The sequence below is a fragment of the Pogoniulus pusillus genome, chromosome 7 (genome assembly GCF_015220805.1).
Source record: "Pogoniulus pusillus isolate bPogPus1 chromosome 7, bPogPus1.pri, whole genome shotgun sequence".
NCBI lineage: Eukaryota > Metazoa > Chordata > Aves > Piciformes > Lybiidae > Pogoniulus > Pogoniulus pusillus.
This window is the reverse complement of record NC_087270.1, coordinates 7,963,792-7,990,560: the sequence shown is the minus strand read 5'-3', so window position 1 is coordinate 7,990,560 and position 26,769 is coordinate 7,963,792. Positions and strand designations below refer to the sequence as shown.

The following is a 26,769-nucleotide window of genomic DNA, read 5'->3' as shown; positions in this document are numbered from 1 at the left end:
GGTCAGACTGGTCATGGCTGCCTTCCTATCCTTTCAAAAATACTTTTAGAAAATAGATCTGCTAAGAATTTGCATGCCCCCACCTCTTCATAGGCAGGTTTCTACAGAAGCATGTTCTACTTCTCGACCACGCATTCTCACAGGATAAAAAGTATTGTGCTGTAGCTAACGAAAAAGTAAGAGTACGTCCCTGGGGGTCTTCAAGAAAAGACTGGATGAGGCACTTAGTGCCATGGTCTAGTTGATTGGTTAGGGCTGGGTGATAGGTTGGACTGGATGATCTTGGAGGTCTCTTCCAACCTGGTTGATTCTATGATTATCAAACTTTGTGTTCACAGCACTTTCCTTCCCTTTCCCCCTCCCTTTTCTCCCCCCCCCCCCCCCCCCCCCCCTTTTTTTTTTTTCCTAATCAAAATCAGGGAAATTATTTTGGAGTGTGAGAAGAGCCTAATCATTTAATCCAAGCGATCTTCTGCCTATAAAGGGTAGTCCATGAGTATATTGGCATCAACTGCTTCCTCCTCTTCATTGCATTACCTGAAGTAGCTGCACAGAAAAAGTCACAGCCTATTGGACAACAGATTGATACATTTCTGCATGTATATGTCGTACAAATATTCCTTTTTCTATTTTTCTTCTTTTTTTTTTTCCTCAGAGAACCATCATCAAAATGTCACCATAAAGCCATGCTTTAGAAATAGATATACCCTGCACTTACTCTGCACTGGTTAGACCACACCTTGAGTACTGTGTCCAGTTCTGGGTCCCCCAGTTTAGGAGGGACCTCGAGATGCTTGAGCGTGTCCAGAGAAGGGCAATGAGGCTGGTGAGAGGCCTCGAGCACAGCCCTATGAGGAGAGGCTGAGGGAGCTGGGATTGGTTAGCCTGGAGAAGAGGAGGCTCAGGGGTGACCTTATTGCTGTCTACAACTACCTGAGGGGTGGTTGTGGCCAGGAGGAGGTTGCTCTCTTCTCTCAGGTGGCCAGCACCAGAACGAGAGGACACAGCCTCAAGCTGCGCCAGGGGAGATTTAGGCTGGAGGTGAGGAGAAAGTTCTTCACTGAGAGAGTCATTGGACACTGGAATGGGCTGCCCGGGGAGGTGGTGGGGTCGCTGTCCCTGGAGCTGTTCAAGGCAAGGTTGGACGTGGCACTTGGTGCCATGGTCTAGCCTTGAGCTCTGTGGTAAAGGGTTGGACTTGATGATCTGTGAGGTCTCTTCCAACCCTGATAATACTGTGTGTGATACTGTGTGTGATACTATTGGTCAGCAAAGATCAGAAGTTTTTGCTTAAAGCCAGAGTACCAATAATGCTTTATTGTCAAAGTTACATTGCATTGCCTCATCTGGCTCCTGTAAGAGCTGCCTGCAGTTCTCTACCACAGGGTGTGGTGTGCACAAAGCCTGTAAGAAGTTTTCTATCTATTGCCATTGATTTAAAAACCATAAAACTCGGTGGTTTTAAGCCTTAGTGTACTTAAGTCATATACATGCCGATCTGTTGGCATTTCTGTGATCTTGCTAAGGAGATGGTCTTGTTCTCTAAGAGCCTTTCGGAAAGGATCTCAAACGTTTCCAAACGCAGGACTGGCACCCTGGGGCACCCGGCCTGAGGGAGGGCAAGGAGGGCGCCAGTGGCTGCAAGAAGGCCTGTCCGGCACCTCAGCCAGGATGGGGAGCTCTACCTTCAGCTCTGTTTCTCTAACCTTGAGACATCACAAGTAATAGAACAGCTTTTTGAAGTAACTGAGCTATGGGAAAGGGGTTCATCCCCATAATCTAGTTAGAAGTCTCAAACAGGTACTGCTCCCTTGCAACGACTTGCTCTCTCGGAACTCACTTGGACACCATGACTCGAGGCAGACGGGTTTGGTTTTTCTTCCAGCCAGCGTTTGCCGTGAGCTTGCCCTCCCACGCGCACCCCTCTTCCAGACGCCCCTGGCGGGACCGCGATAGGCACTGCCCTGCCGGCCCCTGCTCCGCGGCCCAGCGGGCACCCGCGACTGCAAGCCGGTCCGGCGGGCAGGGCAGGGCCGGCCGCGATGGGGCGGGGGGAGCCACCGCGCCCCTGGGAAGGCGCTGCCCTTCGCTCCACGCAAGGGCCGGGCTTCCCCAGTTCAGACAAGTCCTTGCCCCGCTCCTGCGGCGGCGGGTTTGGTGCGACACCGTCCTGACATGTTGTAACTGGTTTCCACACCCACCGCACCTGAGAGCGACGGGAAGTACCTGCGATGAGCCCTGCGCCGCCTTGACTTGCCGCCGCCGCGATCTTAGCAGCCGGGTCGAGCCGCTCCGCCGCTCCGGAGGCAGGACCACACCGCGGGGCACTGGCGCAGTAAGTGGGTCTCCCTTGTGCCTCCCACAGGACGGGACGGGGCGGACACTGCTCCTGCCAGCCTCATACTGCGGCCAGGCGGGTGGGGCCGCTGCCCTCCGCCCCCCCCCCAGCGGGCCGCTCGCTGCGGAACCGCGGGGCGTTTGAAACGGGGGCGCGGGCATCGCGGAATGGATGCGGTGCTCCCGCCGCGGGCAGTAGAGGCGAAAAGGGAGCCAGCGCCAAGCGGCGAGTGAGGGCGGCAGGAGAAGGGGCGGGTGGGTGTGCAGCCCGCGGGGACGGGCCCCCGCGCAGCCCTCCCTGCAGGGGCCGGGATGTCGCAGGCTGCCCCTCGGCCGGGTCTCCGGTGGCACAGGGCTTTGCGGCGGCGGCCGGGGCTGACACACGTGCGGGGTCCCCAGGGCTGAGGCGTGCCCGAGCACGTGGCGGGACCGGCGGAGGGCCGGCGGCCGCCGTTCTGCCTCCCAAGTTAACTTTCTGGTTTCAAACAACAACAACAACAGAAAAAGAAGAAAGGGAGAAGCAGGACCGCTCGCGGTGCTGTTTTTCACTTGAATTTAGTGCCCTTTGCATGCACGGAAAACGCGTAATTTCACTAATAATGAAGTCATGCTTCTACACTGCTTAAACTATGTATTCTTGGTACAATTCCTTAATGCAAAGGTTGGTGGAAGGCAGCTGTCTTAAACCGCCTATTTGTGCTGTTAAAGCTTGCTCTTAGTAGGCCCCGAAGTGGTGGGGAGGCTCCTCAGAAGGGCCACGGATCAGAGGTGCTCAGGTGGACGTCGAAGAAGCCACACTTGAGAGAGGGGCTTCTGCAACACGATGTTCCCGTAGTTTGTATTTCACTTATCAGAGGTCGGGGGCTTGCGACACAATGTTCTCGTAGTTTGTATTTCACTTATCAGAGGTTGAAACTTTGTTACTGCTTTGACAGTTTCTACATTTCCTTTGGAAAGGGTAAGGATGACCCAAGTGAAGCACCATGGCCACGGCCGTGCTGAGGACTAGTACAAGACTGAGGTTAGAGATGCGCCCCAGAGTTGCTGAATAGGAAATTTGTCAAATCCTGAGATTATAAATAAGGGAGGAAAGTTGCTTGTCTTTGGTGTGAAGGACTGCTGCTGGAGCCACCACAGAATTTCCTGCAGCGGGCATTTGGCATCTGCTGCTTTTGTAGCAGCTCTGTAGAATGCTCTTTCTGCAAAAAGACACATTTAATTTTCTTGCAAAGGAAAAGCTCTCTTGCTGAGCTCTTGATAACGGCACTGGAAAGACCTGAGCATGTTGTTAATAGGACAAGAGGATCGCATTTGTGCAGGAATCGGAATTTGTGTTCTCCAGCAAAAGACTGAGCTTTAGCATCTGCATTTAAATCCAGTTTAAGCAGAGTAATGGCATTTAGTACAAACTGTTTAAGTAACTGATCCTTGTGTCCAAGCAAAGAAGATGGCTAATACTCTGGGCTGAGATCAGCAGCCAAGGTAATTTCTCAGAGGCTGAACAGCAGCCTTCCTGGTGCTGATGAAACTTGTGATTGTGTACATGAAGTCTGACGAAGCTCTGGAGGCCTCCAGTGATAGGCTTTGTTCTGCATCACCTTGCTAATAGTGTTGGTTGACCTGTGGAGGATCTTTGAAGACTATGCAGAAATCATTACACATGGCTGAAGAAGACATCAAAGGGTTTATTTTAGATGTTTATCTAAACATCTGCCTTTATACCCAAAATTAGATTAGTTTTGTAGGGTCACTCCTGCAAAATATCTCTTCTCTTCTAAGGGAGGTTACTGTGTCAGGACATCCAGAGCTGTTGTCAAATATTCCTGATGTCATTGTTTTAGTTGGGGAGTTTTGTTTTGTTTCTTCTCTTGAATGTATCACCTGCTGATTTCCTTAGTTCCAGAGAGCAGCATTAGCACTTTTTCATCTTCCTCATCTGTTCTCTGATTTATTTCTGCGCTGACAGATTTTACGTTTACTTTCCAAGCAAATGTGCACTGTTTTAAGCTTTGCTTATAACTGGGAATTGTAAATCAAAGATCAACATCAAAGATGTAAAATAGCTGTAAAGTAACTATTCTTGTTGGGAAGACACTGCACTAGGAGTCTCTCCTTTCCATGATCATGGTGTGTTTATACTCTGCTTTCAGCATAAGTTTATGCATAAATTACTGTATTTGACCTAGGCCACAGTTTTCAATGAAAACTTGAACAATGTACTGTACTATTACAAGAAACGAATCAAAAGGATCAAACAAAACATAAACCACACCTGAGGCAGCACACACATGCAGTATTTTTTTCTCCTTTTATTTTTTCATAACATATAAAATTTTGTATTTTACAATTTTACATATTAGGTATAATCCTGTTCCCTTATATTACTTTCAAAGGAAAGAGTGAGAAGAAGAAGAAGAAGAAAGGGATTTAGACAGGCTTTTGAAATAAACACGTCTTTCACAAGTGTATATATGAAATTCTGATTTTTGAAATGTATCTATTCCAGAGTAATAAGAAGTTTAGAAATCATCTTTCATTTGATTTAGTCTTAATGTCTTATCTGATTTAAATGTCATAATAGAGCCGACTGTTTTACTACACTGTTTAGAGAATTACTTGCCTTGGAGGTCCCTACAAAAGGGGTGTATTTGATTCTTAATAAAGCCACCTGTGTTAGTGTTCAAGCTCTTCAGAGGAACTAATCTGAGTGAATCTGCATTTTGTACTCTTGATAGTTTTTCATTCTTCATCTAAAAAGACTTGAAAGCCTTTCTAGATGATTGACTTCCATGAAACGGTGATTACAGTATTGTAAGACTTTGGCCTTTGAGTCAGTCTGTCATGCCTGTACCATGTTACCTTACACCAGAGGCTGTATCTGTATCTGGGCAGAGTGCAAAGACATCATTCCTATTTTATAACGTTTTATTTCTACCTGTGAGAGCAGTGTAGAATGCATATCTGTCACAGGAATATATGTAATTCTTGATTGAGGGAGAGCAGTCGGATCCCTTTGACTTGCTGTTTTCCAGCTCACCACAAAGAGCTACTCTGGAAGCAGCCAGAAACACTCCTTTGCCCCAGGCTCGAGAGCAGTCCTATCTGGGAAGATCTACCCTGCTACTTGGCTGAAAGACAAGATTCAAATGGAATTATTTCATATGACATGCTGATGCCAGCCTCAGATCTGTATTTTTTTTTTCTTGGTCTCTTTTGTTAACCTCAGACTTCCAAAGTTCTTCAGAAATCTTGGCTTAATTGAACATTTAATTGGAATTTGGACTATCAGCAGTATATGGAGATTTGGATTTTCATTTCTTTAGGTTAATGCAGCTAATTTATGTTTCCTTTCGGAAAGATTTAAACTATTCCCAGCAGATGGTGGAAAGCAAATGCATTGTTTGCAAAAATACCTGAAAGGTCTACATTAGAAGAGAAAATTGCGTTATGTTTGTATGTCAGTAAATGGAATCATAACTCCCTACAACTATTCCTTGCTATTATACTGCTATACTACTAATTAGGCTTGTAGGGAAACCCAGTGCTAACTTTCAAGCTATACTTTGTATATGCTTTTTGTAAGTGTTCTTCCTTTGTTGGATGTCCTTTCTAATTTTCTTTCTCATCAGCTTTGTGCCCTAGCCCTGAAAGATGAAAAAGGGCTACCATGTGTCATCTTTCTATTTTACATGGCCATACTCATGTTACTGTCATGAAAAATCCACACTGCACCACACCACCACCCTTTTCTCTTTTTCCTGGTCAATGAGGAAATTAATTGCACTTTTAGGTGAATAGTGCAGTTGCTGGAGTCCCACAAGGTTGCAGAAATGTGAAGGGAGAAATGTTGGCCATTTGTCCTCTCTCTACCTTAAATCCCAAATTGTCACAGCAGAAGTAACCCTCTCAGCTTTTGCTAAATGAAATAAAAAGATTGTAGCAATGAATTTATAAATCATCATCAGTAAACAATGTATTAAAAAGAAAAAAGCTGGATGAGGCTGTGGCCAGCCTGATCTTGGGTAGGGTGTCCCTGCCCATGGCAGGGGGGGTGGAACTAGATGATCCTTGTGGTCCCTTCCAACCCTGACTGACTCTATGATTCTGTGATTCTAAAAAAAAGAAGTAAGATTAAAGCAGCCGCTCTGTTTGGCAGAAGGAATGAGCAGGGTGGAAACTAGACATCAGATTGCTGATTCAGAGTTTGATCCCAGATGTGGGAGGAGAAATCTTTCTGGAGTTCCTCATAACTCACTGAAATGAGATAGGCTGGTCCTGCTTGGGAGCAACAAATGGATTAGATCAGCATAGGAGAACAGATAGATAAGGAGAAGGACCTGACTGTGGTTTCAAATAAACCAGAAATAAACAGAGCACTGAAGAAAAAGCAATGCATCAGATGTAGGAGAAATAATTGGTTTCTGAAGCGCTTCTGTGAACACTGCGAGTTGTTACAAAGAGTTTTGAAACACAACCTATGGAGGCATATTGGAACATGCATCAGGTGTGTATGGGTGTTACTTTGTTATGAGCTCTGCTGTAGCTTTTAACACAAGAACTTTGTCAAATCACTTAATTATGTATTTAGTTTTGCCTTACGTCAAAGAAGCTCTTTATCTGGCTCTTTAATGCTCATTTGGCAATGTTAATTGCTGAGCCTTTTCAAAGCATTTTTAAGTTCTTGGAAGGTGCTAGAAAAATGTAAGGCAACATCACCAGGAAGATATTTTTAATGAAGTCTGTGTACGTGTCGTGGGTCTGTAGAAATAATCTGATTGTTTTCTTACCTTTCTCTCTTTACAGACACATCTCATCAGCTCACAAATGGAAGCTTAAGAGACTTGATACAAAATATTTGTGAAAATGGAAACTTCATCTTTGCTATCGTCCTTGCATGATGAATGCAGACCAGACAACTATATTGAACCTCATTACAAGGAGTGGTACCGAGTAGCTATTGATGCTCTAATTGAAGGAGGTTTAGAAGCCTACAAAGAATTTCTTTCCAAAGAGAGATGCTCAGAATTCCTAGCAGATGAGGAAATTGATTATATTTTGAACAATGTTCACAAACTTCCCCAAACCACGATTTATTCATCGAACCACGCCATTGATGATACTTCTTCCTCGGGAACCTACTGGCCCATTGAATCAGATGTGGAAGCTCCAAATCTTGACTTAGGTTGGCCCTACCTGATGCCTGGAATTTCTGGTGGCACAAATATTGATCTACTTTTTCATCCACCTCGAGCACAGCCTTACACTATCAAGGAAACTATTCGGAAGATGATACGCGACGCAAGAAAGGTAAATCTGAAAAGTGTTACTGATAAAAACCAAAGTGACAGTAATAGTCTAGCTTATATTTTACTAGAGGGTTGTTGTTGTTTTTTTTCCCTTCTGTCAGGAAAGAAAACATTCTGACTGCTAGCAGTTGAAACAGAAAGGTTTTCCCAGGCTGAGATAAATCCCTTGGTATCGTGTGCAGTAGTTAATGACGCAGAATTACCATTTTACTGTTTGCTCACCAGTCTGTGAAAAGTTTGTAGATAATCATCACACCTTTTCTTTGAATGTACCTCAAGTGATACAATTTTGCCCAACCTCAAGATATATCCTATGATTTCTCTCTTACGTTTGTGGGGACATGTATGGGTTTGGCATGGTAGCCAGTTGTTACAAGCAAGTTACACTTTGACGTAGATCTTATTCATGTACCTTGAAAGCCTCAGGTTCTATGATTTTGCATGCCAGCTGTCCTTACAGAAATTATTCAGTGTTAAAGATGAATGAAAATAAAGTTTAGACAGCAAGGAAATGGATTTTAGTTAGGTACCTTTCCTGCATTTCTGACTAAGGACAGATTTTTAAGAAATGTGAGCACATCTCCAGATGTAATTTTCTGCACATAAGGAGCCTTGAGTTTCATAAGGCATACCCACTTACACCTGAGCAACAGGGGGCTGTATATACAAGCCACCTTTTCCTTACTGGGTCAGTTTTGCAGATGTTTAACTCTGGGCCAGGTGACCTATGTAAACAGATGTGATGGGGTTTTGGAAGTGTTCCTGGCAAGTACATCATTCTTCCCTTTATACTCTATGAAATAAGTTGGATTCTCTGTGGCTCTTTGGTCTTTAAATTGGTAGGACCAGCTCTAGCTTGACTTCATCCATAAACATATCAGTCTGCATTTAAATGTGTGCAATAGTAAAAGACAGAAAAGGGTGGGGGAGGAAAGGACAACATCTTTTTACAATGTCTCCCTTCTGTTTAGCTAAAGTATATAATTTGTTGTCATAATGGAGTTATCTATAGCCTTTTATCTTGTAGTTTACAGTCTAGAATGACTGTTCACTCCAGGAAGAGGAGAATTACTTCTCTTCCTTTTTGTCATTCTTAGAGTGAGATTTCATGTTTTCTGCTTTTGTGTGTAATTGGACTTGATCCTGACTAGACTAAGATACTCTGTGATGCTTTTCAACTGCATCTCCTGAGCTGCTAATGTATCCACTGTAAGGGAAATCAGGAAAACACAGCTCTGTTGCCACGACTAGTTCAGTTTTGTAACAAGGTCTTGAAATGTTGTGAAGAAGGGCTGTGTGCCATGTTAGTTGCCATACTTTTTGTGCCTAGCTGGCTGGCTGCCTGCAGTCCAGTTCATTCTGATGGCTCTCTTCTCTGGTGATGCTGCCTTGTAGAACACCTTTTAAGGAATATGCTGCTTTTGAATGCAGCTATAGAGAAAAATTAAATGTGATTCTTAACCTCTCTTTGGAAAAAAGTTGAGTGCATAGTGTATTGGTTCTCTGATGGTGCTTGTGGCACTTCCATTTTACAAAGGCAAAGTCATAGATGTGTCATTGTCAAAATGACTGAAAGGTTTATTTGATCACACAACCTCTGCATAACAACCATAACACATCTGATACAGCGATATGGGTTGGTTGCTTGAAGAAGCAGCAATAAAGTCTAAAAGACAGCAGTGTTGTTCATCTTCTTCTGTCTGCAGATGCACAGAAAAGTTTAAAGGTTTTCAAGTGAGGTAAAATAAGGTATTTTAAACATGCTTATAGCAGGCAGCAAGCCATTTTGTAAACAGGCTAACCTGCTTCTCCTAACTTGTAAAAATAGTTACATTAGACAGGGTACTTTGTCGTGCAGTGGTTGTGTGTAGTCTTATGAAATATTCAAAGGACATACAGAAAGGTTAAACATGAAAACCAGAAACCTGTAAAGAATAAACAAGTGTTTCAGCAAATCACATTAAACCAATACAGCTCTAAGCAAAACCAGTGGGGATTTTGGCCAACTTCTGTGGGAGAGTTAGTTAACAAACTCTTGGCGGTGCGCATGTTCATATCACCTTATTTTAAGCACCAAACCTGGGTGCCTGAGTTCAGGCACTAATTTCCCTATGCTACCTGAAGAATTGGTGCTGTAAGAAACCAGTTCCTACAAGAACAAGGCAGAGAATGCTTCTGCACTGATTCACCCCATGAAGGAACCTATGTATTTATATATATATATACACTACCCCAAAAATTCATGGAGGAGACTAAGGTAATTGAAACCTAGATTGTTCTGAGTACTTAGAGATACATAAATATAAGATGACATTATTAGTGGACTTACTCTTGACCTCTTTCATGCTTGATGCATCACAATGTCACTCCTTGAAATGATCATTACATATGTTAATTTTGACCTTAAGAAGACATGTGGTAAACAACATTAGGCAACTTCTTTGCTGACAGTGATTTTTCCTGACTAAAAAGGAAAATGGTTTGTAAGGCTATGCTACACTAAACTAAACATAGTGACTATGAAAAAGTGATGTAGGAAAATTTTACCACTTACATGTTTCTTAATGCAGATTATGCATTTAAAAATACATGTATCACCTTCATGCTAGAAATACAGGCAACATAATAAAGGAGTTTTTCTTACAGAAAAGGAATGGTATTTTTAAATCCTAGAAAAATGACCTAACCATTTGAAGGAGGTGAACCCTATGCTTGTAATATATGCTTCTGATCTTATATTAGAGCAGGAGAAATGTATTGTACATAAGCTAGCCTGACATTGCACTAGGGGAGTGCCTTAGGTCAAACCTAACATGTCAATGAAGTGGGCGTAGTGGTGTAAGTAGACCTCATCTCCAAATGATACAGCTTGACAACCACCCTCCTCTGTCAACATAACCTGTGTTCATACAAGGAGGCTGCTTGGCATGGCTATGTTGACTGGGGAGACACTGGTCTTTTTCAGATGTTTATATGACCACATAGGGAAAAAGCACTCAAGATCTGTCTCACCTTAATGATGGAAGGACTTCTGCAAACACATCAGTAGCCTTCTTTCTCATCTTTTGGAGGCTTCTGCCTTTAATCATTGTCAGATTTCCGGTTTCCCAGGAGCTTGAGGTGCTCCTACGACCTGACTCATGCCAATTGGACTGTCTGAGCTGCAGCTGATAATGTTTAGCAGTTTTTTCCTGAGAAGATTATTCATCTGGGAAATGATATCAAGTTGATTACTCAGCTCTGTCAGGTGAATCTTCCTTCTCTTCCTATACAGTGACACAGAGATTCAGTATCACAGTATCACAGTATCATCAGGGTTGGAAGAGACCTCACAGATCAGTAATGAAATGTGCTCTCTCTGTATGACCTCTCCTAAGTGTTGCGTCAAAGCAGTCAGTTTTGAAGCCTGTACATGTGTGGAAAGAATAGCTTGTGCTGTCTTCTCAGTCATGATTGACAGGGTAAGGCAGCAAGGAAAGGACAGAACAAGAAAGAATCCTTCTGGCAGTCTGTTTTTCTTCATTTGCTGGAATTCTCTCTCCACTGCTCAGGCATTCTTGCACAGTTTTACAGAGAATGCATAGCTCTGAGTCTTTCAGATTGATATCCAAATAAGGATCAACTGTTCCTGGAGAGATTTCAACCCTGTTTTTTTAAAGAACCACGTTGTTTAGAAAACCCAGGGATTGCTGGTTTGCAGCAGAAGCCAGAACACGCTGAAAGGCTTTGGGATTTCTGGTGGGAAGTATGAAGCTATTTGATAAATAAGCAGTACTTCTCACTAATTTGATTTATTTGTATTCAAATAGGCTAGCAGTTCAAGCCTGGATTCATCCAGTTAGTGGTAGTTATTCAGACTTTGTTTCAACAGTCAGTTGTTTAGGAGCTTAAAGAAAAATGGATGTCTGCTGTGTTATCATGTTGGAAAATGTTAATTATTCATGGTTGAACTTTTTAATGTGAGAAAAGTTTGTAAAGTTGAATTATTGGGAAAGAATTTTACACTGTAGGAGCCCCTAATAAAGGACTTTGACTTCTTGCTAGAGAGTTATGTGTGCAATCTGATGCCTGTGTTGTCTTCTAGAGGAATGGACCTAGTTAAATAAACAAAACCAGTTGACTCATTCTACAACCATATAACAAGGAAAATATTTTCTTATAGTTCAGAGTCGATTTTCATTTTCTTTTGTTTGAGGTGGGAGTGAGATGTTGCGTGTTGAAGACAAAAAATATTCACTGTTAATCTCGTTTGGTTGTGTGTGTAGTGCAATAATAGTAATGTAGTACTGAATTTAGCCTAGTAAGAAAGAAAAAACAATTCCTTACATGCTTGTATGCCTATACAGAAAGAAATGTGTACAGTGTGGGGACATGGAGCAATCTTTTCAATGATACTCTCTAATTTGAAACAACAATACTGAATCTTGCTGGTGGCAGTGCTTGTCTTAGCTCATTAATTGCAGCAGTCCAAACAGATGAGAGAGAGGAGGCCTGCATTTTCATTTCTTTTTAATTTTTGCTCACAAAAGCTACAGCAATCTGCTGAAATCAAGGAGAGGGAAGGAGGACTTGTGTGCCAAACCCCTTACCAGCCCTCTTGCCCTGGTATATTTAAACATGTAATTAATTTCTAGGTATTGCCATTTTTATGCCACAGCTGTGCTAATGTGTTGTCAAGATATCACATCTTCTTGGTGGATTTAAAAATGGAATAGGGAAAATTAAAGTTCAGATTTTGCAGGGAACTATATGTTTAGGTGCTGGAAGGTGTCCAGAGAAGGGCAACAAGGCTGGTGAGGGGCCTGGAACACAAACCCTATGAGGAGAGGCTGAGGGAGCTGGGGTTGTTTAGCCTGGAGAAGAGGAGGCTCAGGGATGACCTCACTGCTGTCTGCAGCTACCTGAAGGGAGGCTGTAGCCAGGTGGGGGTTGGTCTCTTCTGCCAGGCAACCAGCAACAGAACAAGGGGACACAGTCTCAAGTTGTGTCGGGGGAAGTCTAGGCTGGATGTTAGGAGGCAGTTGTTGTCAGAGAGAGTGATTGGCATTGGAATGGGCTGCCCAGGGAGGTGGTGGAGTCACCATCCCTGGTGGTGTTCAGGAAAGGACTGGATGAGGCACTTAGTGCCATGGTGTAGTTGACTGGCTAGGGCTGGGTGCTAGGTTGGCGTGAATGATCTTGGAGGTCTCTTCCAACCTAGTTGATTCTGTGATTCTATGCTGTCTGTACTGCAGCAGTATTTGTGTAATACAGTGTGGTAGAGACTACATGGAAAGTGGAAAACTGCTGTCAGAGAAGAAAACAAAAAAGCAAAAATACGCCAAGGGAAGTTGCCAGTTCAGAATGTTGCTGTTTGGACGGAGTGTTGTGTTATATACGTTAAAGTTCCTCCATATATCAGATCTGAGTAGCAGTCTCTACCTCTCTTGTGACTGTTCCAGTACTGTTTGCTTATGCTGTCTGTGACAAGCACTGCAAGTATTGCAGCACAGGTGACAGAGGAGTCAAAGTACACTTTTTTAGTGTTTCCTCAGAAAGAAGTGCAAACTGTGCCCTCGATACCGGTGTGATTACGCCCTTTCTTTAAGCCTGTTGATAAAGTATGTCTGTATTTCCTAATAAAGGAGTGTTACTCTGCTCTAAAAAAGTTAAAAGTCTCTATTTGAATGCTGTCAGCATGCCTGAGACCTCAGGGGGCTTTTACTCTTTAAAATCTTGTGGTGATTTACCTTGGGAGGAAAGAAGCAGTGGCCGCAACATAACGGGGTGTAACTGGCGCTGAGTCTACCACTTTATAGTAGGATCTGCAGACATCCATAAAATGACTCACCTCAGTAGAGCTGGTCAAGACAAATAATTGCAAGGTCTGTGTGTAGCTTGATCAACAAGGTAATAGTTTTAAAGTATACAATCCACTGATTAGTACCCAGTTGAATTTACAGTAGTGCTCCTTGCATTAGAAGTGTAGAAATGGCAGGAGGCGAGTTAATCCATCTCTGCTTTCCTTGCCTTTGACATGTTTTCCTGGATGCTTGTTTTCTGAAGATGTAAACATAATTCAGAATTTATATGCTCTTCTTCATCCTTAACCATCAAAGAAGGTGACAAATGCATGCAGTTTTATAGAGAGAATAGTGAGCCATAAAAACATTAAGTTAATATATATAACAGTTCAAAAAGAGGTACAGTTGTAAATCAAAACCTGGGAAGTATGATACATGAGCAAACTGTACTCAGAGCAAGTAGGGGCCACATAATAAGTTTTTATTTTCTTGTCTCTGTGGATTTACTTGATAAAAAAAATCATGGGTGCACGTTTATAGTTATGAAAACTAATTCCTGAGGAACAGCAGTGCTCCATATAAAAAGAAGTCTGCATTGGTATATAACTGTAGCTTTGGAGTGCTTACTTTGCAACAGCTTAAAGTCTTATCTTCAGATAAAGAGGGTGTATCTTCAAGACATACACAGGGTGTTCTCATACCTTAGCTAAGAACTGATTACCTTAACCAATTCTGTCTCTTGGTCTGGCATGCTTGCAGTGACCTTGCAGAAGATGGGAACCAGAACAAATTCCTCACAAACAGGGTCTGTTATGACCTCTGCTCTCCTCAGCAAGGCATGTGGTCACAAAGCTATCTTCAGAAAGCTTCTCTGCTGCATCCAGGATTTTTTGCTAGCAGCAGCAGCCGCCAATTTCCTCAAGCCTTTTCAGTTCTGCCAGCGATCTTGCTGTTAGAGATGAAGCTGGGTGATAGGCTAATATAAGAGTCTATGCACTGTACCTCTCCGAGATGAAAAGAAAACTTTGATATCTACTTTATCCAAGCTTGAACAATATCACAGGATTGTGCATTCAGGTAGTCAAATGGGTGTGCCTTTAGTTCAAACAGCAAGTATAACATCTTCATGCTGTTTCCTGGAGCTGCAGGCACTCTTTGCCAAGCGCTTTAGCTGGATAAACTCCCTCTATGTCTTCAGCAGTAGTAAAGCACTAGACTTCACCTTCTAATTCATGTGAATCTGAGTGGTATCAGTCTACAGAAATACTGTAGTTAGTGTTTTCCTGCTAGGCTTTTGATGCTCAGTAAGCTAGAAATGGCAATGAGGAATGGATAAAATAACCAGCATAGAATAAGAGCATTTGTTGGTTCTCTGTGGGCCCTTTCTCAAGAAATGCCCAGCAAGGAACAGCCCTTTTTCAGCTGTTCAGAATTTACAGGTGGTGAGCTGCACCTCCTGATCAGACACATGAGAGGCAGCAAACAGAAATGTCAGTGTCAGCCAGCAAATCTGCTTTCCCTCAAATGCCAGGGGGAGCAGCCTGTCAGAGCAAACAGGTCTCCATCCAGCATGACAGAGCACAATAATAGCTGAAGCTGTCTGCTGGTCTGATAATTTCTTGGCACTGCCTAGTGGTGGATTAGCACAGGCATGTAATAATTGCCTGAAAAGTCGTCGTGAACGGTGTGGGTTTCTTTTAAATAATAGGCAGGTATATGTGGCTGCACAGCATGTGTGACAGAGATCTGTAATCTGTGCTTCCTGAGGATGGGCCAGAAATTATCAACCATCATCACTTCCAACTCTTACAGTAGCATGTACAAGTCTACAGGAAGCTGCTTTTAAATGTAGCAAAAAACAAGCTCAAAGGAGGTACTTTTGAAATGAGAAAACTAAGTCTGGAGATGAAACTGGGAATGATGACTGATTCTTCTATTTGTTTATTTGCTGTCACCTTATTTGATGTTTTAGGACTATGTTGTCAGCAGTAATATCTTCGTATTTTGTGGTAGATTTTATGATGCAGTGTACAATTGCAGTAATATCATCAGTTATTTGGTTCATTAATTCCAGGCTTGCTGAATGGCATTAAGCCACTTGTGTCAGAAATCCAGTTAGATTTATTATGCATAAATAAAATTTACTGATGGAAGTGCAGTCCAAACATAGGATTCTAACCTCCTGTTACAGGATTCCCATCTCAAGGATGGGCCCAGTACTTTGACTTGAAATCCATAAGAGATAAATAGTGGCTTTGTAATACGCTCTTGAGAACTCCTCTGTGTAAATCTTAGAGCCTCGCAAAGACAGAACTTCAGGTGCTTTTTGGAAGGACAAAAAGGAAGGTAAAATTATGCTGTCCTTGGTAACTGGAAGGAGGCATGTCAAAGGAGCAGGGTTATCTGCTAGCTCTTTCAGTTGCTGGAACGCTTCTGATTGGAAATTGGGGCAGCAAATTAGGTGCTTTGTGCTTGGAATGTTGAAGGATGTGAATCTTCTGCATTCAGGGAGACTTTCTACACTCAGGGTTCGTTGTCTCAAAATTCCAGTGGCAAGCCTTTCATTTTGAGCTTGGTCATAAATACATGATCTCACCACCTAAGACCAGTAGTGATTATATTGTAATGAATGGATTTCTTTGTATAAATCAGTCTTCTGTACTTACTCTCTTCAGGGATCCTCTCATCGTTTTCTTTTTCAGATATGATCTTCTATTTGATTTTATGGGAAGCTCTTTGAAAAAGAGCTGAGTAAACATGAGCCTATAATCAATGTTTGTATCCTTTAAAAACCCATAGTTTGTTATTAGTTTTTCAGCTCCCACTATTCATCTTTGCATCCATTTCCAGACTACAAAATTAATAGAACTTGATAAAACAAAGAGATTCACAGATTGTGATGTCAGAAGGGACCACTATGATAACGAAATCTGACACCCTGCACAGCACAAGCCTGGCAGTGTTGCATCTTCCAAGAGCTGATATGAAAAATGAATCTGACTTTAAAACACGTGGGTGCTAGTCTTTCAACCAGTACTTCTGGGTAACTAATTCATAATTGCTCAGGAGATCAGATTTTTTTTTGTGCAATCACTTTTCTCTAAATGCTAGGATTTGCTTGATGAAACCTATTCAGCAAGCCCGGACTAAACCTACCTGAGCTTTCTGCTTCCCTGTCTCATCACTCAACGTGACAGTCAGCCAAAAGAGAAAGTGCTGAGAATTTTGAATGCGCAACTGGAGGGCAAGGTGAGGCTTGGGCTGCTGCATAGCTGCAGGGATTGATTTCAGAGGGACTTTGGGATGCTCAGGTTCTCTGCAAATAGAGGCCATTAGCCTCTGAGGATCTGTTCCCATGGCACAACGAAGTGCAGCAAGGGGATTCACAAGGAGCAGGGTGTTTCTCCTGCTCAGACTATCACCTTAGTGTGACTGGACTGTTTTCAGTCTAGTCAAAACTAATCAATGATGGCTGACTCTGATGTCCCTGCCCAGGGTAGCAGTGTGACATGGAGGTGCACAGCCTATATATTTTCAGTTTCCCAGATAAAACCAGATGCAATAATGCTATTCCCACATTTGTGAAACGGTTTGTGCTTTCCATATGAAAAGCTTCCCATGTGGATTTTAAGTGCTATTATAAGTCATTTCAGAGGAATTTAAAAAGCTGCTTATTTCTTCTGGTAATTTTTCTGAGCCTTTTATGAAAGAGAAGTAGCAGACTTCATTAAGTTTTAGGGTTCTTTTAGTTATGCAGTGGATGATTGGGACGTTCATAGAATCAGCCAGGTTGGAAGAGACCTCCAAGCTCATCCACTCCAACCTAGCACCCAGCCCTGGCCAATCAACTAGACCATGGCACTAAGTGCCTCATCCAGGATTGTCTTGAACACCTCTGGGGACAGTGACTCCACCACCTCCCTGGGCAGCCCATTCTAAAGGCAAATAACTCTCTGGCAAGAACTTCCTCCTAACATCCAACCTATACTTCCCCCAGCACAACTTGAGACTGTTTTCATAAATAACAATAGGCTGCTAAAATATATATTTATATATATTTTATATATATTAAAATATATTTTTATATGTATTAAAATATATATTTATAGGCTAATAATTTCTAGCACTAGCTAAAATGCTTTGTTGGAATAATACACATGCTTTTCTAGTTCCATAAATCTTTATTGATGCAAAGACATTTTACATCCTTAAAAAAAAAACCCCAAACCACCAAAAAGCCCAAAACATTATTGCTTGTATCCTTTCATGTTTGCTGAATAAAAGCATTGTGATTAAAAACATTGGTCTGGGACTTGGAAAGTTTATATACATTTTCTTTCTTAGGACACAGACTTCCCATCTATAAATGTGAATAGCAGCTCAGAGTGATTTGCAAAAATGTAGATAGTTTGAGGTACTCATGTAGCTAGGGATAGTTTCAAGAGCCTAAGCTGGAATTCATCTTCTTCTAATACTTAAAAAATTAATATTTATGCATTTGTTCTTGTCAATGAGATTGTTTGCTTCAGAGTATTCAGTCAGAGGTATTAGTGTCCTATCCAAATACCAATCAGAGAGTCATTTGCTTCTTTATTATTTGGCTGTATTCTGCTTGTACTTTTCCCTCACAATATTCCTCTGTGCAGCTGAGAAACAAGAAATGCCTTTCTTTGTTGTTCATTTGTACTGGTGCTTGTAATTTAGGTTGCACTTCAACAAATTAAAGGGTTGGACTTGAGGATCTATGAGGTCTCTTCCAACCTTGGTGATACTGTGATACTGTGAAATTCTCATTTACCTGCATAAATGTCACGGATCTTAGTTGTTACATACCTGACTCTTGTTTCATTACAAACATTGTTCCCTTGTCAATTGAAATTATCTGTATTGTCCTTTTTTTATGACTGATAAGAGACTGGAGTATCCTTTAATTATCAGCTAATGCTCACATTTGACCAAAAATGATAAACAACCTGAAAGATTTCTTCCTGATAGCTACACCTCATCTCTCTAGTGAGTGCAGACTGCACCGATACCTGAGAACAGGTTCAGAATTACAAGGACAGACTCTGAAGAACAGCAAAAGATGCACACATTTTCAAGTGAGCAAGAAAAAAGGATAAAAGCTATTCTGTTATTACACCTGGAATGAATGCAGGTTTTTTTTCCTGCCATATTGTCAATGGAATGCTGGTTTGAAAGATGCAAATAATAGAATATTTCTTTTTCAATGTGAACACTTTTGTGTGCAATCGTTTACATGCAGGTGGGCACACACTACTACAGAAAGCACAAGAACACAAGATGCATAGCAGTCTGGTATGGAGAGCCTTGTTAGCATGAATTTGGAGTGGGTGGGTTGCTCAAGGGAAGATCTTTTCTGAGATCAGAGAGGTACTTCATACAAACAAATGTTTATTTGAAGGGCACTAGTTCGCATCAAAAAGCAGTTATTCCAGCAAAGTACTGCTGGAATAAAATGTTTACCTCTCTTCCACAGAGGTACTGCAAGATCTTATCTCCATCTTTACTTGAAGCAGCTCAAGTCATCTAGTATATTAAGCTATTGGAATGCTTGGCACATTTTTCAATAGCAAATTTTCCAACAGAATGTGGGTTAATCTAAGTTCAGGAATGTTTTGGCCAGTGGTTCTTGTTTCTGCTTTTTCTTCCTTACAGTTAGGTACTGTTTTTGGTGACAAAAAGCAAACTTTTCCCTCTCTACCTCTCATGATTCCTACCATGTATATCCCTGAGATGTAAATCTATTTAGTATGGTAATTTATGTGGTTGCAAGGGCCTTACTGATACAGATAGGCATCAACTCTCTCAGAGAAAGCTACTGAAGCATTGCAGTGGGTGCCCCTCAGAATGATTCTCTTTCCATTCTTGAATTCAGGTGCCTGCTGTGATGTTTTGGAAGAAACCCCCTTGTCATAGCAGGAGCTTTGCATTTCTTGCAGGTGTTCAGCAAGCTTTCAGATTAGATCTTTGATTATCATTACCTGAATCTGAGAAAGGTGTGTGTGAACTGGTAACGCAGCATACATCAGGAGTTGTATGTGTTCCAGTAATGTATTCTCTTCTACCCACTAATAAAACTTTGGTCACTAAGCTCCGTTGACTAAAGGGTTCAGTTACTTATATGTTGATAACTCACTTACTTGAATAAGCATTCATTTTATTCATTTGTGAATGAGTGCTTCACATTAGCCTTGTGAGACTGATTAAAAAGGGTGTGTGCAGGATGGTAACGTCCCTTCGTGGCTGGGGCAATGGGCTCTGAACTGCACAACTCTGTCCTGCAGCCTGACTGTGTGGCTGCCTCTCCTCAGACGTATCAGGAAAGTGACCAGAGACTCTGCTTGAAGAAAATATTATGAATACACTGAACAAACTTTTGAACAGTAAACTTTCCTATTTAAATGACAGACTAGTAAATATCAAAGAGGGAGCACTATGATTATCTGATCTGACTTTATTGCAAAGACCATTTAATCTTTCCTGTCACTTTGCATAATTGCATTATCAAATTGCAAATGATGAATTAATATTTCTCCTGTGGCCTTGCTGAGGAGCTGCATGCAGATCAGTGTAATGTGATACTAACTGCCTGTTCAAAAAGAATAGGATCACCAAAATACTTTTTAATCTGTATGGCTTGTTGCCTGACAAAGATGGTTATTCAACCTTTGGCTCACGGAGATTAAAAGATAAGTTTAGCAAAACCTTGTCAGAAAGGCTTTTAATTTTTGGAACTTGTTTATCTTCATTTTCTTTCTTACCTGTTACTCCCTTAAATGCCTCTACATCTGTGGAGGATTTACCTTTGATTGTCAGGATTCTCTTTAAAATCTTTTAGAGGGTTTTACAGTGGAATTATTATTTTAGTTTGTAATATAATTTTTAAGGCATTATATTACTACCAAAGTTATAATTCAAATAGTAATGATTTTACTTGTAGTTCCCCTCTTGGTTTATAATTTTTTTAAGTGCTGCACCTGACCCAGGAATTAAGTTTCATTTAATGCCTTCATTTAGTTCCAATTCATTGTGCACTCCACTGGGGTCTATGAGATTTGTAGAATTGCTTATCGGCCTCATTTCAGTTTGCTTTACTGGAGGTTTGTGCAGAGCTTTTTTGTTTCCCTACTATTTCAACCATTTTGCTCCATATGGTAATATGCATAAAAACATGAATTTGTTTTCTTCTGAAAAGCTGCACATAATTACTTATTACCTAGATGAATCTTTTCTTATCTTCAGGACATTCTGCTGATGCTTTCAGACTAGTCTGCAAGCATCTTTTTTTCCTTTTCATCTAATCTGTAATAAATAATCTAGCATGCCAGGGTAATGGATTTTACCTGAGGATCTCAATATGATTTGCAGCAATAATTAATTAATTACCTTTACAACCTGTCTTTAAAATAGGAGAAACTGAAATGCAGCCTGCCAGCACACAATCATTAGCAGTGTGTTGCATCATTAACTGTAGCTGCTCTAAGCAGCTGTTGTAATCTTCTTTCCTTCTCCAGGGACGAATCCAGCTCAAGAGGCACCATGCTGAAAAAAATAAATAGTTAAAATCATCTGGTTGGATTGTTTGCTTGGTCTTCATGATGTAATTGTGTGCCATATGGACAGAAACAGGCACATATTTTGCCTGTGACACATGCAGAATAGCGGTCTGACATCATTGCTGTTGTGGGTTTTTAGCAACATAAATATTACTACACATGATATTTGAACTTATAAATGCATTTTACTACATCATGTAGCTGAACTGGAAAACCAGAGAATTTGTTGGAGTTAAACCCTGAGGAAGCTTCTCATTATTCCTCCCCTTGTATTTATACAAGATAATTGTTTTCTTTCCTTGATACTGACTCATCACTCACCTGTGACAAGTAATTTTAGACAGCCAGAATTATGTGTGTTTCTGGTTTACCCTAACCATATTTCTGCTTGAATATATCTCCTTAAACACAATTGAGAGCATCTGTAGAGTTTAAAATTGGTGGCAGCAAAGTAAATCGTTTCTGTAGCAGGAATCAAAATCTTTATTGTGAATGTAATAATGATACAGTCATAAAATATGTAACAAAAAGTGACATATTTTAAAGCTTGCTTAAAAGGCAGAGGAGTCCTTTTTAAGCCCACAGTCAGGATCCAAAATGAGATTTAATTTTTTTTTCAAACTCAACTGCCTTTGAAGTTCTTTAAAGAGAGAGAGTGGCAGGAAGGGACAAAGAAAAGAGAAAAGGAAATGAAAGAAAAGAAAAGAAAAAAGGAAATAAAATAAAAGAGAAAAGAAAAGAAAGAAAAAATAAGATAAAAAAGAGAAGATAAAAGAGAAAAGAGAAGAGAAAAGGAAAATAAAAGAGAAAAGAGAAGGAAAATAAAAGATAAATGAAAAAACAAAAGAGAAAAGAAAAAAGAAGGAAAATAAAAGAGAAAAGAGAAGAGAAGAGAAGAGAAAGGAAAGGAAATAAAAGAGAAATGAAAAAACAAAATAGAAGAGAAAAGAAAAGGAAAATAAAAGAGAAATAAAACAGAAAAGAAAAAAAGAAAAGAGAAAAAGAAAAGTGAAAAGAAAATAGAAAAGGAAAATAAAAGAGAAAATTGGAAAATAAAAGAGAAATAAAAAAAAGGAAAAGAGGAGAGAAAACAAAAGAGAAATAAAAGAAAGAAAAGGAAAATAAAAGAGAAGGGAAATAAAAGAGAAATAGGAAAAGAGAAGATAAAAGAAAAGAGAAAATAAAAGAAAAGGAAAAGAAAATAAAAGAGAAATGAAAAAAGAAAAGAGGAAAGAAAAGGGAAATAAAAGAGAAATGGGAAAAGAAAAGAGAAAAGAAAAGGAAAATAAATGAAAAAAAAAAGGAGAAGAGAAAAGAAAAGAAAAGAGAAAGGAGGAAAATAAAAGAGAAACAAAAAAAGAAAAGAGAAAATAAAAGAGAAAAGAAAAGGAAAATAAAAGAGAAATGGAAAAAGAAAAGAGAAAAGAAAGGAGCAAAGATGTGTAAAAGGGAAGGGAGTCAAGAGACTGGTAAGGAAGAGGAAGGCAGTAAGAGGACAGATGGAGGAGTGTAACAGAAGTAGCCATACTTGTAAATTATAGTGGTATAGTGGTTTTATTTGCACTGCTGCAACATCAATGAGGATCTTTAATACCATTGAGTCCTACAAGCTGCTAGAAGTACTCACACATGATAAAAGTGTTTTTGCAGGACAATTGTTTTAAACATCTGGCCATTAATCAATCTTTTAGTGTGTACACCCCATGAGTCTGGTGCTGGACCTTAATCATCTGTATGAAGATGAACACAAAATCTGCAATCTTGAGAAAGAATGAAATAAGGGAAATTTTTTACCTACTTAGCCTTCCCTGAATATATGGTTAGCCTTTTTTTTCTGCATTCATTGACTTTTAGAAATCAGGCTGAACAAACAACTTGGTTATGAAACTGATTTGTTAATATTGAGCATAAGAGTTATTTCCCTGACACTCAAAAGTTTAATTACAAATGACCAACATTAGAGAAGGGAATTCCTTCACTAGGTCTTAGCTGGTTTAAAAGTATTACTCAATTCCAATGGACTGTAATGTTCCTTCTTAACATTATAAGATAAGGAGATTATGACACTTCTTTCCAAAGACTAATAAGAGCCTCTCTTAGGACTGAGTTCTCCACATTAAAGAGCAAATGATTGGCATTGGAATGGGCTGCCCAGGGAGGTGGTGGAGTCACCGTCCCTGGAGGTGTTCAAGAGAAGACTGGATGAGGCACTTGGTGCCATGGTCTAGTTGGCTGGCTAGGGCTGGGTGCTAGATTGGCCTGGCTGATCTTGGAGGTTTCTTCCAACCTGCTTGATTCTATGATTCTGTGATTCACTAAACTGTGAATTAGGGGAGGTTTTTAACCAGAATTTGTTCTAGTCTCAGTTGGGCTTCTGTGGGCATTTAGTGTTGGCTTCTGTGGGCATTTAGTGATGTCTTCTGCAAAAACTTATGTTTCTTCATTCTTCTTTTTCTTCTAGATTTATCTGTGAGACACTTTCACTAGCAGTGTTGCTTAGGACTATGACATTTTCCTTTTGGAAGAGGAAGTTTTACATGTATATAGAGGACTAACCTCCAACAACTACTGATATAATTAGGGCTTGTTTTTCAATGTTGAGTATAATCAGGTCATGCTCATTGGTCTGTGGGCGTCCACTAATTTGAAATCTGGCAGTTGAGTGTTTTTTTATCAACTGGGTGTTGCCATCCAAACTAGATTTGATTTCAGTCACATGGTAGAAAATAATCGTCTAATGAAGTTCTATCACTTGCTGCAAAGTCACCTTGGTGTGGCTGATGGACTTAGTAGTATGTGGCTTACAGGACCTCCACAACTGTGTGCTTTTATTCTTCTGCATGCTAAAAGATGTTTGATAACCCATCATCATGGACTGTGGTTAACTTACTGCATGTAGGCATTTGAAAATCTGTCTGAATCATAAGCAACTCTGAAACGCATCAGGTTTGTGTCCTGAGTTAGATCTGCCAAACTCTTCCTGCACATAGAAGCCTAGAAAAATTAATGTTTCCTGCTTTTGAAACACTTATTTTCACATTCCTTCTTTATTTTCCAGGTTTTACTATGGAAACAGTGTTTCTATCTCTGTCTGAAGTCCCTGTCTGCATTCAGAGTACCTGTAGTATGTATTTATTCCTGTAAATAACAACAAGGGCAGTATGATAGAGTTAAATATCATATTTTATGGATTTTTTTGGTCTGAAATATGGTACCAGCAGCATTGAATATTTCAAATATGTCATTTATTTATAAAACATGAATATTAGATATCCAGGTCTTCCCATTTCATTTCAGAAACATCGGTTTACTATTAAGGTCCCCAAGATGACAGCAGCTCTTGCATAAGCAAACTTAAAAGTAAAATTATTCTTTCCAGTCTAGAAAAGTGACTCTGAATCATCTTTTCATCCTATAAGTCTGCTTTTGACTAAAAGAATCTTTCCTGTAAGTCTGCTTTTGACTAAAAGAATCTTTTGTTGTTTCTATGTATCTTAATTAACAAATGCCAGAGAAGTTGTCTGCTTTAAAGAAATGTTGCTTGGTTTTGTGAGGTCTGCAGCCTGTAGGTGTTCATTAATATTGTGGTTTTCCATACGTTGCCCAGTGTTTTTAAATATATAAACTATTAGAAAGTGGAATTCAGTGTCAACAGTGTGCTTATAATACAGAATTCTTGAGGAGATGGAGAAGAGCAGTGGGAAAGCCTCAGAACTTCATTTCACTCCTGTTCCAAGACAAATCACCAAAACACACTCTAAAAATGGAGGGGAAAAAATAGAATAAGAAAATAAATTATAGAGTTGTTACATAGAGTAGCTGAAATCTCAGACTCTAAGTCTTTGATAAGCCTCAGATTATTTGAGTATTTCTTGAATGAAATCTCAGAAGAAGCCCTCAGAAATGTTGGTGCCCAGTCTAATTTGCCTTGATTGTGAAGGCTGTTTGTAAGCAGGAGCAGTCTGAATGGACCCTCTTACTACATTGTTAAAAGTGGTTTTGTTCCTTTGCTTTCTACACCCCACACCACCCTAAGTCTGAGGTAGCCTCTTCCCGTGTTCTTAGCTGTGCATAGCAGTTTATGGCAGACAGTCGTAGTTTCAGGTATTGAGAGAGTTCTTAACTGCAGTAGTAAAGTCATATTGCCCTTGGCCAGGCAGAATCTCCCCCAGGATCATGTACAGCACTTACTGGTACTCTAATTACTTGGCCCAAGTCTCAAAACTGAGACTGGTCTCTGAGGTTGTCATATGAAGTCTTCAGTGCTGTATGGCAGATTAAGAAGTGTGTGATGGTTTGGGTGTGCCTTGCCCCCCCACACTTTGGAAATCACCCAGACTAGACTCAGCCAGCTCTGGAAATTGAATGAAGCTTATATTTACAGCTTAGCTCAACATACAAGCAGATATTTACAGTATATACAGTTATAGACAGAAATAGACAAGGGAAAAGGGAATACAGAAGCACAACAGCGCTCCCAGGAGGGGCTCCCAACTGCCCCTTCACCTTCTCCCACCTCCCTCTCAACCTTACCCCAGTCCCAAGGAAGAATGGAGGTTTGGCCAGGGGGTTAGGAAGCAAAGTAGATTAATCAGAGAGTCGGCAGAGAGGCTAGACAGAGAAATTGCAGCTCCAAGCTCCCCAGCAGAAGGAGTGCCTTATCTATGTTTGGATTCTTATTCTTATACATCTCAGCAAGCCTATGAGTGAAGTAGATATCACCCTTGTTTTCCTTCCACATCCTGTGATCTAGTCCTTCTCACCAAAACATTCTAGCTAGCTTCAAACTCGCACAAAGTGAAATGTACTAAGAGTTCAATTCTGATCAATACTGTCACGTAAAAGAGAAATAGTCTTATCACGTGGTTGTGCATTGTTAGTTTGGAGGCAGCCACCAAGTAATGCATGCATGAATAAATGAGAACTCCTTACAAAGTTAAAATGGATAACATTATAATATTAATTCAAGTAGCCTGAACATTCCATGAATATTAAGGTATCCAAGGAGAACTCACTTATTAAAGTTGTTAATATCCTTTTAAATAAACTCTTTCTGAAGCAGCAAGACTTTGAAATTCATCGTAGAGAAAGCCAGAGGCTACAGAAGTACCTTTTTAGTTTTGCCATGAATTTCCATTCTGGTATACCTGAGATGGAGGCTGTCAGAAATTCTGGAGTTTGCTTTCCTCAGGAAAATCATGGCAGCTTTCCAAAATAACAACTGAAGTAAGAACATTCTGAAAAGCTAAACACAAATATTACAGTTCTGCCTCACCAGCTGCAGCCCACATGGCACTGGGAACAGAGCAAAGACAGCAATGGCAAGAGAAGAAAGGGCAGAGTAAGCTCCAAAACGCATTCTTGCTGTTGTGCCAAGGATTATCTGTGCTGCCTTGCGTGCTTCTCTGTAGGATCTCTGCCCACCTCAGTTCACAGTGACAGAGCACGGCTTGCTTGTTAGATACCACAGTTGGTTTAGGCACTGATAGGAGCATTGCAAGCAGAAAAGAAAGAGTTAAAAAGGAACATTGTGAGTACTTGTTGCTTTAGTCATGTATGGCAGTTCTTTACAGGTTTTGGTCAATCTTTTCTTACCTATGGTGTGCCAGTTGATAGGCAGCATTTATTTATTTGCAGATCCATTCTTCCAAGGATTAGGTTTATAAATAGCTCATGGAAAGTCCCTGGAAAGAATCCCCAGAATATCCACTTCATTCCTGTTGTCTCTGTGACTTGCTGAAACTCGATTCTGCATGTGTAAAA

General features: G+C 40.6%; 1 protein-coding gene across 1 annotated transcript in view; it reads left to right on the top strand.

Moving 5' to 3' along the window:
* The first annotated feature begins 2,056 nt into the window (after positions 1 to 2,056).
* FAM83B (family with sequence similarity 83 member B) overlaps positions 2,057 to 26,769 on the top strand; it is a 46,570-nt gene continuing 21,857 nt past the window's right edge. The window contains exons 1-2 of the mRNA XM_064145811.1: positions 2,057 to 2,335; positions 7,141 to 7,644. Of these exons, the coding sequence (XP_064001881.1) occupies positions 7,201 to 7,644 (444 nt within the window). The 5' untranslated portion in view covers positions 2,057 to 2,335; positions 7,141 to 7,200. The remainder of the gene's footprint in view (positions 2,336 to 7,140; positions 7,645 to 26,769) is intronic.